Consider the following 12,798-nt stretch of genomic DNA (forward strand, 5'->3'; position numbering starts at 1 on the left):
GCAGCAATCTCAAACACAGGCAGCTTGGAAGGAAGCAAGGACACTGAAGAGCCAAGGAATACAACACTTTCAAAAGCCTTGCTGGGCCCGTTCCAGTGCCCTTACTCATGCTGCAGTGAGTGCTGAAAAGCTGGGTCTGGGGTCACAGCCCATCTATGGTGAAACTTCAGCAAGATACAATCTCACTGATCTTTTTCAGCCTGAAAAAAAGTCTTGATTTGAATGGATTTATTCCTGAAAGAGAGGAATCACACTACAGCTTTAAAAGTTTCAGCTGGATGTAGGGCTGCAGTGGGGGAGCATACAAGTTTGCTGGGAGGAGGCTGTGCCATGAGCACAGATGGGTGATGCTGACTTGTTTCATCTCCTGGGAAAGGTAGCAGGAAGCAGCACACAGACAGCAGAAGGTCATGTCAGTAAGAAAAGGTAAGGATCTTGCACAACCGATCTCAGCACTGCCCAAGTGCATGTTCCTACAGAATAGGGCTCCAGGTATTTACTGATGATGCAGAAAAACATAAAGCTCACTGACAGGCACTGTTCACCTTCAGGTATTTAACAAGCTCTCCAGGGACTTCCTTCACACCTGCCTGAACCAGCTGGCAGTACTGGAAGAATTTGTGCAAGTGCATGTCCTGAAAGAGATGAAAAGCAAGTTCAGTGCAGTAGCCTCAGTCTTTGTCAGTCCCTGCTTTCTAGCTTACACCTGAAACTCCACTGACTGACCCACAGCAGCAAGCTAGAACCACATCCATAGCAAGCTCCCTGTCATTATCACTGGCACTTTTTGGTCCCCAGCTGCCACCTGCCCCAGGACTACGGCATTGCTGCAACTCTTAATGATTGCCATTGCTTCCCCATTCTTCTCCCTCCTCCTCCCAGGCTAAAGTTAATTACTGAGTTACTTAATCCTGAAAAGGATCTGGGGATGTATTTTGAAGGGAAATGGAGATAATGTGCTGTACAAAATCAGTAAGACTTTAAAACAGGTTTGGATTATGCTGAAAACAAGTTGCAGTGAATGCAAATGCAGCTGATCACATCCAGCACAGGACAAAAAGCCCTGCCAAGGGCATTTCCCTATGGACAGTGTGGACAGGCAATGCCCTGGAGCATCTGCTGGGAATTTTTGCTGCACATCACATGAAGCTTAGGGAAGTCCAACACCACTGAAAGTCAGCAGAACATTTAAGGACTAGGTTAAATAGCCTAAACTGGTTTCAAAGGGAAATGAGGAATCTGGTTTTCTTGTGAAAAGTCTCTGCTGTAGTCAGAAAACTTCTTTTTTGTATGCCAATCAAAAAACAGTCTAATGTTTGGGGGAAATCTTCCATCTCCACCAGTTCTTTTCCTTTCCATGCCGTTGAAGCAGCTCATTTACTCAAATGTTTCCCTTGTCCTGCCAGTTACAGAGCCACCAGCCAAGATAACACCAGCACCTCCCAGTGCTCATTCACTCATACAGCTGTCTCATTACACCCAGACAAAGCAGAAAACCCCAGCAATGAATTCCAGACCTGCTGCTAGAGAAGTATCACAGCATTGCTCTGCAAACAGCAGAGAAGCAGCAGAGATACAGCAAACGCTTCCTCTGCTTTTGTGTTAAAAGTCTACACAGATAACATGCTCAACCTACCTGGGTGTAAACGGTTGAGTCCAAGTGGATTCTGACTTTAAAGAGTGGCTTTGCTCCATCCACCCACTTTGCATCCACGCTGGACTGCTGTGAACAGACAACATTCATGCACTTGGCTTCAGACTGTGGGAAGAAGGTGGTTGTATGCAGGCAGAGAAGGAGTCAGAAGGTAAGCTTGAGGTGGAGGAATGGAGACCCCCAATGACATGACTCAGCCATGGGCAGAGTTGACCACATGAGAACATGCTCACAGAACACATGTCCACTCTCCTGCTGTGCACCATGTGCAATAGCCCAGTCCAACCTATCACAAAACACACCAGATTTGAGGGCTACGCTGCTGTGACGATCATTCCAGCCATGCACAAGCACAAGCCCAGAACGTGCGGGGGCAGCAAAAGCTCAGCTTTTCTTTTCCCTTTATGTTTAAGCCCATTTTTAATGTCTTCCCTACCTTTCGTGACTCTGTGTCCCCAAGACCCAGGTAGCCAGGTGGAAGGTTGGATGAAACAGGCAAATGCCTTTCCAGGGTGACAATCCGTCCATCCTTCAGCAACGGGACCCAAGCGTATCCCACTGCAGAGGAAACCAATGACAAAGTTAGCAGACACAGTGATATATAGTTAGTTCAAGCTCCAAAAAGAGCTGTATCTCACCCTACAAAAATCCAACTCACAGTTGTAGCTCCTACCAGACAGTGATCAATCGTGTCAACCTTGCTAAAACATATTTTACCTGCTGACTCAGTGAACAAAATTCAGCACAATGGAGATCAGAAATGGGTTTGAGGAGCAGAAATGATGTGCAAGTCTTGAGCAAAGTGGCAAAGGTCCTTTAGTTGCCCAAAGACCAGCTGAAAGGAGAAGCATCCCAACCAGGAGGACTTCAGTCTTTTACACATGCCCAGTGTTGGCAGGGGTGGCCCCTGAGACCCTGATCTTGTGCTAAGTGATAGTGACTTGACTGACAATTTCCCCATTCATACATGAATGTTTGGAACCAGCAGCAAAATTTGAGCTTCACTATACACAGCTTAAACCCACGGTTTGTCTTAAGATGCTCCCACAAAAGAAAATGTAGATAGAAAAGTGTTGTAGTCAAATATTATGCTCCAGCAGAAGTAATGTAAGGAGTGAACATACCTTGAGTTTCAATGGTGTCCTGTTTTTTCGATGTTGCCTTTGTATTAATTTCACAGCTGACATGATAGAAGGTGAAAAGCAAATGATGCTTTTGATGGAGGTGAATTGGAAGCTCAATTTTAATCTAAAATGATACCATGATAGGTAAGGCTGTATTTTTAATCATGGAATAGTACTTTAAGTTCTATTTTATTTCACAAATGTTACATTTTACGTAGTTATACAAGACAGACTCCTACCATCTTAAATAAATCCCAACTAACATTTTCAGCACATTTGCACATTACTTATTAATGGTGGTGTGTGATTGGAGTGCACAAAGCGTGACAGTAAAAACAGCAGAAAACAAACTGGCATTAAAAATTGATAAAATCTCTGGCTCTGCTGGGTTCTTCTACAGAGGGGGAAAGAGATGATGTTTGTTTTTTAACCTGTATTTCCCCCAGCCCTGGAAACAGACGTATCCTGAAAAGCTGCTTGGCTTTGTAGCAACCAGGAAAGTTTATTTCCCATCATTTTGCTTTACCTCGTCATAGAACTCTGGGCTCTGGTTGTGATGCAGCACAGCTGCATATGCATTGGATGTCAGGAGCTGGCCTCCAGGTTTGCCATAGATACACTGGAAATACAAATGAGAAGCTTGATTCAGGGTTGCTGCCACCCTAAATTAGATGACCGAATGGAAACAGTGAGCATGGAAACTGTTTTCCTATTGTTCTGCTCAGCCTGGTTGGCATATGGTACAAAGCTGCAAACAAATGTCAGCCTCGGGTCACTAGAAATAAAAGGTACCCACCTTTAATGGCCTGGCATCAGCTTCATCTGAATCCCTGAACTCAATGCAGACAGCAATGTTCCTCGCCTGAATTAGAAGAAAAGAGGAGGATGAGCCACATCCACAGGTCAGCAGCATCACTCCAGAGCCCACCGAGTCACTCACCTTTGCAAACACCTTCTGGTTCTCATACTTCAGATGCAAGGGATACACATACAGGTGGTTTTTGTAGACAGTGAAGGGATAACAGTATTTTGCAACTTCTGGGACAAGCTCCTCCACTTCAACTGCAATGTTTTCACAGCTCTTCTCAAAAGGCTTTATAGGAATATAAGAAGCTGTCACACAATCTAAAAGAGAAGGAAAGGATGAGCTCCACAAACATGGGAAGCACAGCTCATGTGTCATGAAATTTGCAGGTCTGAAACTGCCATTGCTCCCAAGAACTCAGTTCTCTCCATTCCAGAGGCCCACGTGCATGACCAGGCAGCAAGGTATGGTTCACTCCATAAAAATAATTAGGGCCAAATTCTCTCAATCATGTAACATCTGAGATCCCCAGCTGCACTGGCAACACTGAGAAAAGATGGGGCACAGGAACCACAGGGCTGTGCTCTTCTTGCCAGAGGGGACTACAGAAGTGTCACTTTGCTGAAGTTCTGGGGAAAATCAAAGGGCCTTTTGACCTTCCCATGTCTGGGCAGGGACGGCTGCTCTGCTCAGCACCTCTGTCTTAAGACTCTAGGAATCTGACCTGTTACTGCTTTATAAAACATGCAGATACCACATGACCAAAGATGATGGATTTCTGAAATGAAAGCTTGAGACTGACTTCTCAAAGTGCACAATTCCCACAGTGTTAGAACTTTTCCACCCTCTGCTTCCATCAAGAGAGTTTTTAACTCAAGTCATGGTGTTGGAGGAAAAGGAGAAGAAGGGCAGCCTGCTAAAAAGTCTTTTAGATGGGGAAGCAGATGACAGAATCCATGACAGGATATGGGATGATCCTGTAATGTGACACTGAACACGTAATGTTATGGATCAAAAATGTTATCTGAGCTCAATGTAATAATAATGGCAAAAGCAGACAGGTGGCTTCCTTTAGATTTAGGATGTGACATCCAAGCAGAATGTGACACCCGAGGGTGTCTCTCCACAGAATCCATCTCCACCTCTCTCTCCACAGAATCCATCAGAAAAACAAGTCAGTGGTTGTGTTGAATTACTGATTTCTTATTTCAACCCCAATGTGTTCTTGCTAATGAAACAGAAAAGCTCCCCATACAAGCACTAACTCCTGAGGCTAGCATCATCAGCATTTATTTTCAGATCTGAGATACTTACTTGTGAAGTCCAGTGGGATGTCCTTGATGACAATATTTAACTGGGCTGGAATGATCTGCAGTTTTGTCTTCTCTGGTCTGCATTAGAAGAAAGGAACGAGATGGTGAATCTTGAAAATTCAAGTGCTGAACCCATCAGCAGGGCTTTTAGTTACCTCCTGAGTATTTTAGAAATTGTTATCTCATGCTTACACCTACTGCTTAAAAATGTATGTTAAGAGGCCTGTTCAGCCCTTGCACCACGCTTACTTCTTATACTCTGCTAATAGCTTCAGCATATCTTCATTCGAGAGTTTGCCACTGTCTTGCTTGTACAAGGGCGAGAATTTTCCTTCAGCATCAAGAGTGCCCTGGGAGTCTCTGAACACCGGTCTGCAGAAAAGAAGAGACACATTCCCTAAATGATGGTAAAGATGCAGGCATAGGAAAATCAAGCTTCAGAATACACACGGTATGCTGCACACCACCAAATCCCAGTCCACTATGACAGTCATTTGGTGTTCCCATGTCATTGCTGTCCCTGGTGTCAGCACCAAATGGCAATTTAGCAACTGGAGGCAGTGGCAGAGAACTGAACTTGCCTGTAGGGCCTTCTTCTGACATGAGTTTTAAGGGAGTTAGCACTGAAATAACAGCAATGAAATACAGTCACTATCTCCAGCTGTTCCCAAGAACATTAATTAAAGCAGAGCCAGAGACAGAAGTGTAACTGCTGATTGTGTCTGTTTTTGTCCTCTCCCTGGCAATGCATGGTGCCAGGGGGTAATTTCTGCACCAGTTCTCACAGTAGCACAGGACAGGGTAACCCAGCCACAGGGATGTTCTGCCTTGAAATCAGTAGCTGCAGGTCAGCAGGAAGGTTACAGTCTTCCCAGCACTGTTTACTATTTAATATTTTGTTTCTAATTCTAGAGAGAGTATTTCAGGCCAATCCATGTTCTGCATGAGAAGTCAGGGCCAGATTCTGCTCTCTGTTGCTTCCATGCGGCCTCACTGACTTCAGCAGCTTGGCCCCCAGCCCACTCAGCCACATCAGCCTGATGCTGTCCCAAATCACTGACAGCAGCAGCTCCCAACCCAGGAAAAGCACGGTCCAAAGCCACTAACCTGGCAGCCCAGCCAAAGGGCATCCGGTACTGTCCCAGACGGCTGCACACCTGTTTGGCCACCTTATGGACCTTCTGGGCTGTCTGAAAAACACAAGAGAGAAGGTGAGCATGTGCCACTGCTTCCATGCTGCACTGGGAAAAGAAAAGAGAGGGCTGTGTTCTCCAGGGAGGAGATGCTCTGTATTTCACAATGCACAGTGCTGCATACACACAGCATAGCATGGCCTGAGGAGCTGATAGAAAATCCCTGTCACTTCACACATTTATTACAGCACAGGCAGCAGAATGTACGGAGATCAGACTTTGCCAGAAAGCAGCTACAGAGCAGCAGAAACATCCCACGTTACAGACCACACTGCTGCCCACAGCAGCATGCAGTATCACTAAGCAGATCCCCTCACAGCCCCATCTCACCTTCCCTGGGTCCGAGTTTTTCATGTATGGTTCTGCACAGTGTGTGATGCTGCCCTGCAGCACCTTTTCCACACGGGCCACCAGGAAGATCTCCGCATGTGGATCGGTCACAGAGAAAACACCCTACAACAGACAAAATGGGAGACTGTCAGCAAGTGGGATACCCTACTTGTAGCACTGGGTTTGGCCCTGATTGTCCTCTCCCAGAGGGGACACAGACTCTGTTCTGGCAGCTGCCATGGATGGGCCATGGGAGCTATCAAGGCTTGAGAATGGTCAGCTCCTGAAGAATTCTAGCTGGTGCCTATGAACCCACAGTAGCAATCAGGCTGAGACTGACCAAAACGTGAAGCTACTGAACAGCTACAGCCTCACAGAGACACAGAATGAGAGGACAAAGTCAGTTCTTCACCCGTTTTATGTAGCGCAGGCAGGACTCAGGGATCCCATGCACGAGGCTCTCGCCTGGCGAACGCCCCTTCACATCCTCTGCCTTAGAAGCTGATGTATCCAGCAGCATGTCACGAACAGACGGAGGGTTCAGGTCCACGTGGAAGTCTGCAGAAATCTTGCAGTTGTTTTTCAGGTCAAACAACGCCAAGCTGAGGAAAAAGGGCTCAACCTGCAGATGGAATCTGTGTGTCAAAAAGTGCGTGGTACCAACTCAAGGTTATTCACATGCATTGCCTTCCCCACCAGCCATGCCCTCCTGCATCTGTTTGTTCCATTAGTTTTGTCTATTAGAATTTTCCCAGATTCTTACAGTTCATGCTTATTTGCTTTATACATTCATAAGTCTACTTTTCCTCTTCATTATCTTATGTTTTGATCTAATCGATTTTAAAAAAGGCTTTCATGAAAAAAATAGAAAGGCTTTTCTATAAATGATAAACTACAAGTTTGGAGAAAAAATGATCCAAATTACTCAGAGCTGTTTAACCCTGGTAATGGGACAGAAAGCAACTTAAGAATGTTTATGAACACATCCTGGAGAACCCCTCTTATTGCCTGAAGTCCATCAGCCCCGGATGGCCCATCTGCAGACACTGAGAGCGTTCCCTTGCTGCTACACATGGGGGCACAGAAGCAAAGTAGGTGCAAACCACCTCCCAGCCAGGAGAGCTAGCACAAGGCTGGGAATTCTACGTGCAAAATCTGCATCTGGGGAGCTGCTCTACAGCAGAAGGCTGTCTTGCACCAAGCTCAGTTTGTTTTGTAGCTATTGACCTTGACAGCACAATGCAAGTGCCAACAATTCCATGTGTTTTTAGTTTAATGATCCCAGAAGGTGTTGTCCACATAAAGATAAAAGTGAAGGCTTGAAGAGAGGCTGTAGCACATCCGAGATGTTACAGCAGAAGTTGGAGGCTTCAATACTAAAATTACCTCCATACTAAAAACATGCTGATTAGGTCCAGCACTGGGCTGATAATATCAATCAAATAATATCAATCTGTTATCAGTAATGCATTCATCTGCTGGGAGCGACTGAAGAACAAGTTTGGTGTGCTGGCTGATCGCACCAGGACCGTGATACCATCAGCACAGACTGGTCAGCTGGTGCTGCTGCCTCCCAGCCCTGCAATGCCATCTGGGCACCCTTGTGTCAAGGGCTGACTCCAATGCAGGACATGGTAATGGGAAGAATGTCTTGGGAGAAAAGCCTGGAGGAGAGTGGTTTATTCAAGTCTGGCAGACCAAAGAGAGAGGAGAGATATAATTGCTAGCTACAATTTTCTGAGCTGCAGGTTAAGATACAAGGAAAAGCTTTTTAGGCTAAGGCACAGCTTTGGCACAATAACAAATGCATACAATAAAGTGGCTGTGAATACTGTTGGTCTGGGAGGCAGGAGATTTCAGAACAGGGAAATCCCTTGCCATTAGAGGAAATGAAATAAAACACAGCAGTGGGTGGCTTAGAGATGGAGCTTAATCATTTACCAACAGGACTTTCATGGGGATCCAGAATATTGCAAACACACTCCCTGTTCCCTGTGCATCTGAACCTCTGGCTTCCTAGTATTCCCAGTTCCTGGCAGGCCAAGGTATGTTAGGGCAACTCCATCCCAAGACATATTCTGGAACACCAGAATACTGAGGCAGGCAAACCCTGCAAAGACCCTGGGCCAGCAGACAGCACCTGCCCAGTCCCCACTATAGCTCATGGCAGAATGGGACTCCTTTATCCATCCAGATCAACCTGCCATAGGTTTTTGTTGCCAGTAGACAAAGCAGGAAATGCCAGAGCTCTCCTTACGTTGGTGGGTCCTCCCTCTGACTGGTCGCTGAGCTGAGCGAGGAGGTTGAGGGACAAATCTTGGCAGCAGACCACAAAGCGCCTGCTGCTCTTCTCCTCGAATGGCTTCACGTCCGGCTCCATCCCTGAGAAGTCGAGCCTCTAGACAGCAAACAAACAAATCTGGTCTCATTAAAAAAGAAAACATACCTCCAAATAATGTTAAGGGGTCACATTACAGCCAGTACAATCTTGACCATTTTTGTTTAAGTGGTGCAAAAAGTACGAGACGTTCACAGATGAGTGCCATTTTGTGATGTTACACAAATGTGTTCAAGACATGAATTCATGGGGATGTATCAATTTTTAGCAATCTGGTTTGTAGAGCACAGAAAACTAAACCTCAGAATGACTTCAGTTCCTTCCTGCTTTGCTGTAACCCTGGGGATCTTCCCAAAACACCATTTAGAGCTTGGGGAAGAAAGCAGAATATAAGCCATCGTTACCCTCAGAAAAGTATCTTCCACTTTGAAGATTTGACTAGTTTAAGAGATGGTCCCTGTGCCTGAAATAGAGAGAAGGCACATGCTTTTGGGATCATGAACATCTTGAACTGAAGGCATTTCTAGACGCACGGCAATAAGTGGTAAGGTTAGCAACAACAAGGGCTGCCCGCAGAGCTGGCTGGGAAATCCAAACAGCTTTGGTTATAATCACATCCTTCCTAAACCAGCACACCCATGGCTAGTTAGTTCCTCAGTGCCCACCCTTCTCAGAGAGCAGGCACATATGTGACCAAAATACCATCAGCCAGGGAAAGACTCATAACCTTCACCACTCCCACTGTCCTGGGCACCAGGGACACAGATACCAACCCCCCTAAACATCAGCACATCTCTCAGTGACAATCTGGCACGGTTCTATTTGCTTTTTCTCCCTCAAATTCTGCAGAACTTGCTTGCAAAAGTGAGACACGGATCTCAAATCAAGTAATTTGTGCAAAACAGGGTGCAATTGTTCATCTGATTCTGAAAAACTCTTCCCACTGTTTTCTCCATTTTCCTTCTATGAGGAAAGTACACTGCAGGTTTATGTTCCTTCTCCCAGTTTCCTTAGCAGCAGGCACACAAGCACGTACACACTGCACTGACTGGGGAGGTGATTTTGGATGTCCAGTCTAAGAGCAGATCTGAATGACCCACACCATGATGTAGAGCTCTGTGTACATAGGGAGGGCAGAAAATCTAGCCAAAATTAAAAAAAAAAAAAGTTCTGTGCTGCACTGAATGATATTTTCATTTGTATTATTTGATTAAGTAATAGGAAACTTCTTCAAGCTTCCCTTTAAAAAACAAAACAAAAAAACAAACAGAAAAAAACACACCTAAATCTCTCCTGGATGCCTCAGGACTATCTGTCAAATACTTTAAAGAGGTGCCAGGAAAAAAGTTCATTTAGTACAATTAAACTTTTTAAAGCCTAATTACACTTCCTTGTTAAACCAGGATGTTTTTCTTCACAGGTGTGAACAAGCAGCAAACGTTCCAGAAAGGGAACCAGAAACTAAGAAAGGACTTGGAACAATTCTCTGCAATTGTGTTAACAATTGCAGCTCATTCCACTGAAATCCCACAGCTGGGTCTTGGCAGAGAGCTTAGCAGAGAGGTCAAAACTGAGCAGAAAACAAACCAAAGTGTCCAATCCCCTACTTTGGGCATTAGAACAGTGTGTGGAGTTTCTTCTGCTTGTATCTCCCCACGTGTGAAAACTCTGCAGTTCACCTCTAGTGTCACTGTTCGTTCCTCCAGATGTGCTGAGCCCATGCAGCACTGCAGCTCTCCTTGCAATCCCACTTCTGCTGCTTCTGCCCCACTGTGAAACTCTCCCAAAGGCCCAAAAGATGAGTTTGAGATGCAGAAACAAGATGCATCACAGAAACCAGAAAAGCTAGAGGGAGGCCACGTGGGGGGCTACTGCAAATGCTCCTTTTATTTGAGCTATCAGGTTAGCATTGATTTGTTCAGACCTCATTGACAGGGACGTAGGCTGAACTCCTATTCTCCAACCTGCCAAAAAACCTGCTGTATCTACAGGCAAATGCTGTGGTTGTTTAAGGAAATAGAGGAGGCACGATGCCAAGGGAGCAAAACCTCACATTTGCCAACAGGGGAATGTTTACCTGGACTTCTGGGTCAAAAGAAAAGAGGTTTTGTCTTCCATCATTTCTGCTCAGTTTGTTCAGCTGATCTGTTTCTCTTCCATACTAGGACAAAGAAAAGCATTGATATTACTGCCCGGCCTCACATCCATTCAATGAAAGAATGGGAGCAAAATAAAATAAATATTTTTCAGGTATCCTTTGTGACGGTGCAAGGCTTCCCAGCTGCATCCACCAACACCACTCAGAGTAAGGCAAAGTGACTCTGCTAACTGAGAAAGCAGGCAGAAGTAGGCAGCTGCACTCTGGATCATGCAGGAGATAGAAGTGGTGGACAGAGCTATAGATTGGGCTGGGAGAGCGACCCCTGCAAAAACAATACCTTCATCAGCTCTGGATGCATGCTTCTCTCCAGGCTTTCCAGGATGTTTTCTGATTTTCCCTGCGTGCTTGATTCATCATCTGCAAGGACACGAAAAGCAGATGTTCAAAACAACTGCAGGAGCACCATTCTATTTTCCTCTGCCAGAAAGCATCCTGCAATATTTGCTTACAATAGCACAAAAATAGTTTATGGATAATCTATGGAGACTTTTCCACTTGGATGTAAGATTTTTCCATACATTACTAATAGCAGAATGTACTATTAACAGCCTGCTAGGTTTTTCCAAAGCAGAACTTCAGCCCAGATCCAACTTTCCAGGGGTCTTGAAACGTAGCCACGGATTTCCCATCCAGAGGAAGGGTCATGTTTCTCTCCCTTTTATCCTTCAGAATATTGTCTGCATTACACTAAGCCATTTGGCATAACATCCTTTGTCAGCCACAATACTTGCAATTAATCCAGAAAGAAAAATGGATGCTTCTGCAGGCACCCTGCTTGCTTCCTGCTAGAGACAAGTAAAGGCAGGTACTGATTTATAAACTGACCTTGTGCAGCTTCCACAGTATCTTTCTTCTCTTGCACCGAACTCTCACTATTGCTCTGAATGATCTTTCTCAGAGTCACCAGCCACTCTTCCATCTCCTGCTCTGTTTCAGCTGCAAGGTAGTGGCTGTACTTATCTATTGTCTTGAGTTCAAATGCATAGCGGCGCATTTTGGGACACTGAACAAAGAAGAAAGGGCAAGTTTTGTGTTACACCTCCCTCAGTAAATCAGCACAGGACTTTCTGCAAAGCTCCTCTCTGAAAAAGCAACCTGAACTGAAATACTATGACAGGGAGAAGAATCACCTCACCATACAGGGACCCTCCTTGGTACCTCTGCTGCAGTAATCACAGAGGGCTGTATGGTTGTAATCATGTGCAATATAGCTCCATAGCTGCCAGTTACTCTGAGAGTGGAATTAAGCCAGAATGAACCACAAACATTGCACTGAGGAACAGCAGCAGGCTCCCTTATATCATTAGACCTTTAATATTTACCCAGAGAAGACAGGAGCTGGATTTGCCCAGCACAGTAAGTAATGTGGCACATTCAGAGGACTCTATCTTAGAGGAAAGTGGTTCAATATAATTTTCTGATCTCTGTCTTTAAACAGCATTTCCCAGTGAGAAACCCAGGCAAATCTGATGCAACTTGGGCAGTACATCCTGTACCCCACCAAGGCATCTTCGCTTCTGCGTTAGCTGTATTCAGAAAGATAAATGGAAATGCACAGCTCTGACTCATCTGTGCTGAAGCAAACAGCCAAAGTAATTCAAGCTGCCCTGTACTGGCTCTGCCACACTTGGTGCTTGGAGCTTCAGCTCTGACAGGAACAGCAGAAGGCACAGCAGTGATGCGCTGCTACACTTGGCTTTCAACCCAAGTTGAAGCCTAGTAAAAATACTTTCTTCTAAAACCTTACAAGCACTTTGGGAATGGTACACCTGAAGGGCTGCACATTTGGGTTAGTTGGTAAGTCCTTTCTTTCACCTCTCAATGTCACAGAGTGAACATTTCCATCTCTGAGCTTGCAAAGCATAAGCTCAAGTACAGGC

General features: G+C 45.3%; 1 protein-coding gene across 4 annotated transcripts in view; it reads right to left on the reverse strand.

Moving 5' to 3' along the window:
• Positions 1-12,798, reverse strand: part of DOCK11 (dedicator of cytokinesis 11) — a 69,514-nt gene that overhangs the window by 36,180 nt on the left and 20,536 nt on the right. For 3 of the 4 annotated variants that reach the window (XM_031594204.2, XM_031594203.2, XM_090150382.1), the window contains exons 8-23: positions 11,744-11,921; positions 11,196-11,275; positions 10,835-10,918; positions 8,677-8,817; positions 6,832-7,041; positions 6,420-6,542; positions 6,004-6,086; positions 5,146-5,268; positions 4,898-4,974; positions 3,719-3,903; positions 3,575-3,640; positions 3,305-3,397; positions 2,779-2,902; positions 2,091-2,212; positions 1,637-1,723; positions 546-635 (exon numbers count right to left, since the gene is read on the reverse strand). In XM_031594204.2, coding sequence (XP_031450064.2) covers positions 546-635; positions 1,637-1,723; positions 2,091-2,212; positions 2,779-2,902; positions 3,305-3,397; positions 3,575-3,640; positions 3,719-3,903; positions 4,898-4,974; positions 5,146-5,268; positions 6,004-6,086; positions 6,420-6,542; positions 6,832-7,041; positions 8,677-8,817; positions 10,835-10,918; positions 11,196-11,275; positions 11,744-11,921 — 1,866 coding nt within the window. The remainder of the gene's footprint in view (positions 1-545; positions 636-1,636; positions 1,724-2,090; positions 2,213-2,778; positions 2,903-3,304; positions 3,398-3,574; positions 3,641-3,718; positions 3,904-4,897; positions 4,975-5,145; positions 5,269-6,003; positions 6,087-6,419; positions 6,543-6,831; positions 7,042-8,676; positions 8,818-10,834; positions 10,919-11,195; positions 11,276-11,743; positions 11,922-12,798) is intronic. The other variant, XM_031594205.2, reaches the window with a different exon arrangement.

Source organism: Phasianus colchicus, chromosome 14 (genome assembly GCF_987193195.1).
Source record: "Phasianus colchicus chromosome 14, bPhaCol1.hap1.1, whole genome shotgun sequence".
In the NCBI taxonomy this organism is placed as follows: domain Eukaryota; kingdom Metazoa; phylum Chordata; class Aves; order Galliformes; family Phasianidae; genus Phasianus; species Phasianus colchicus.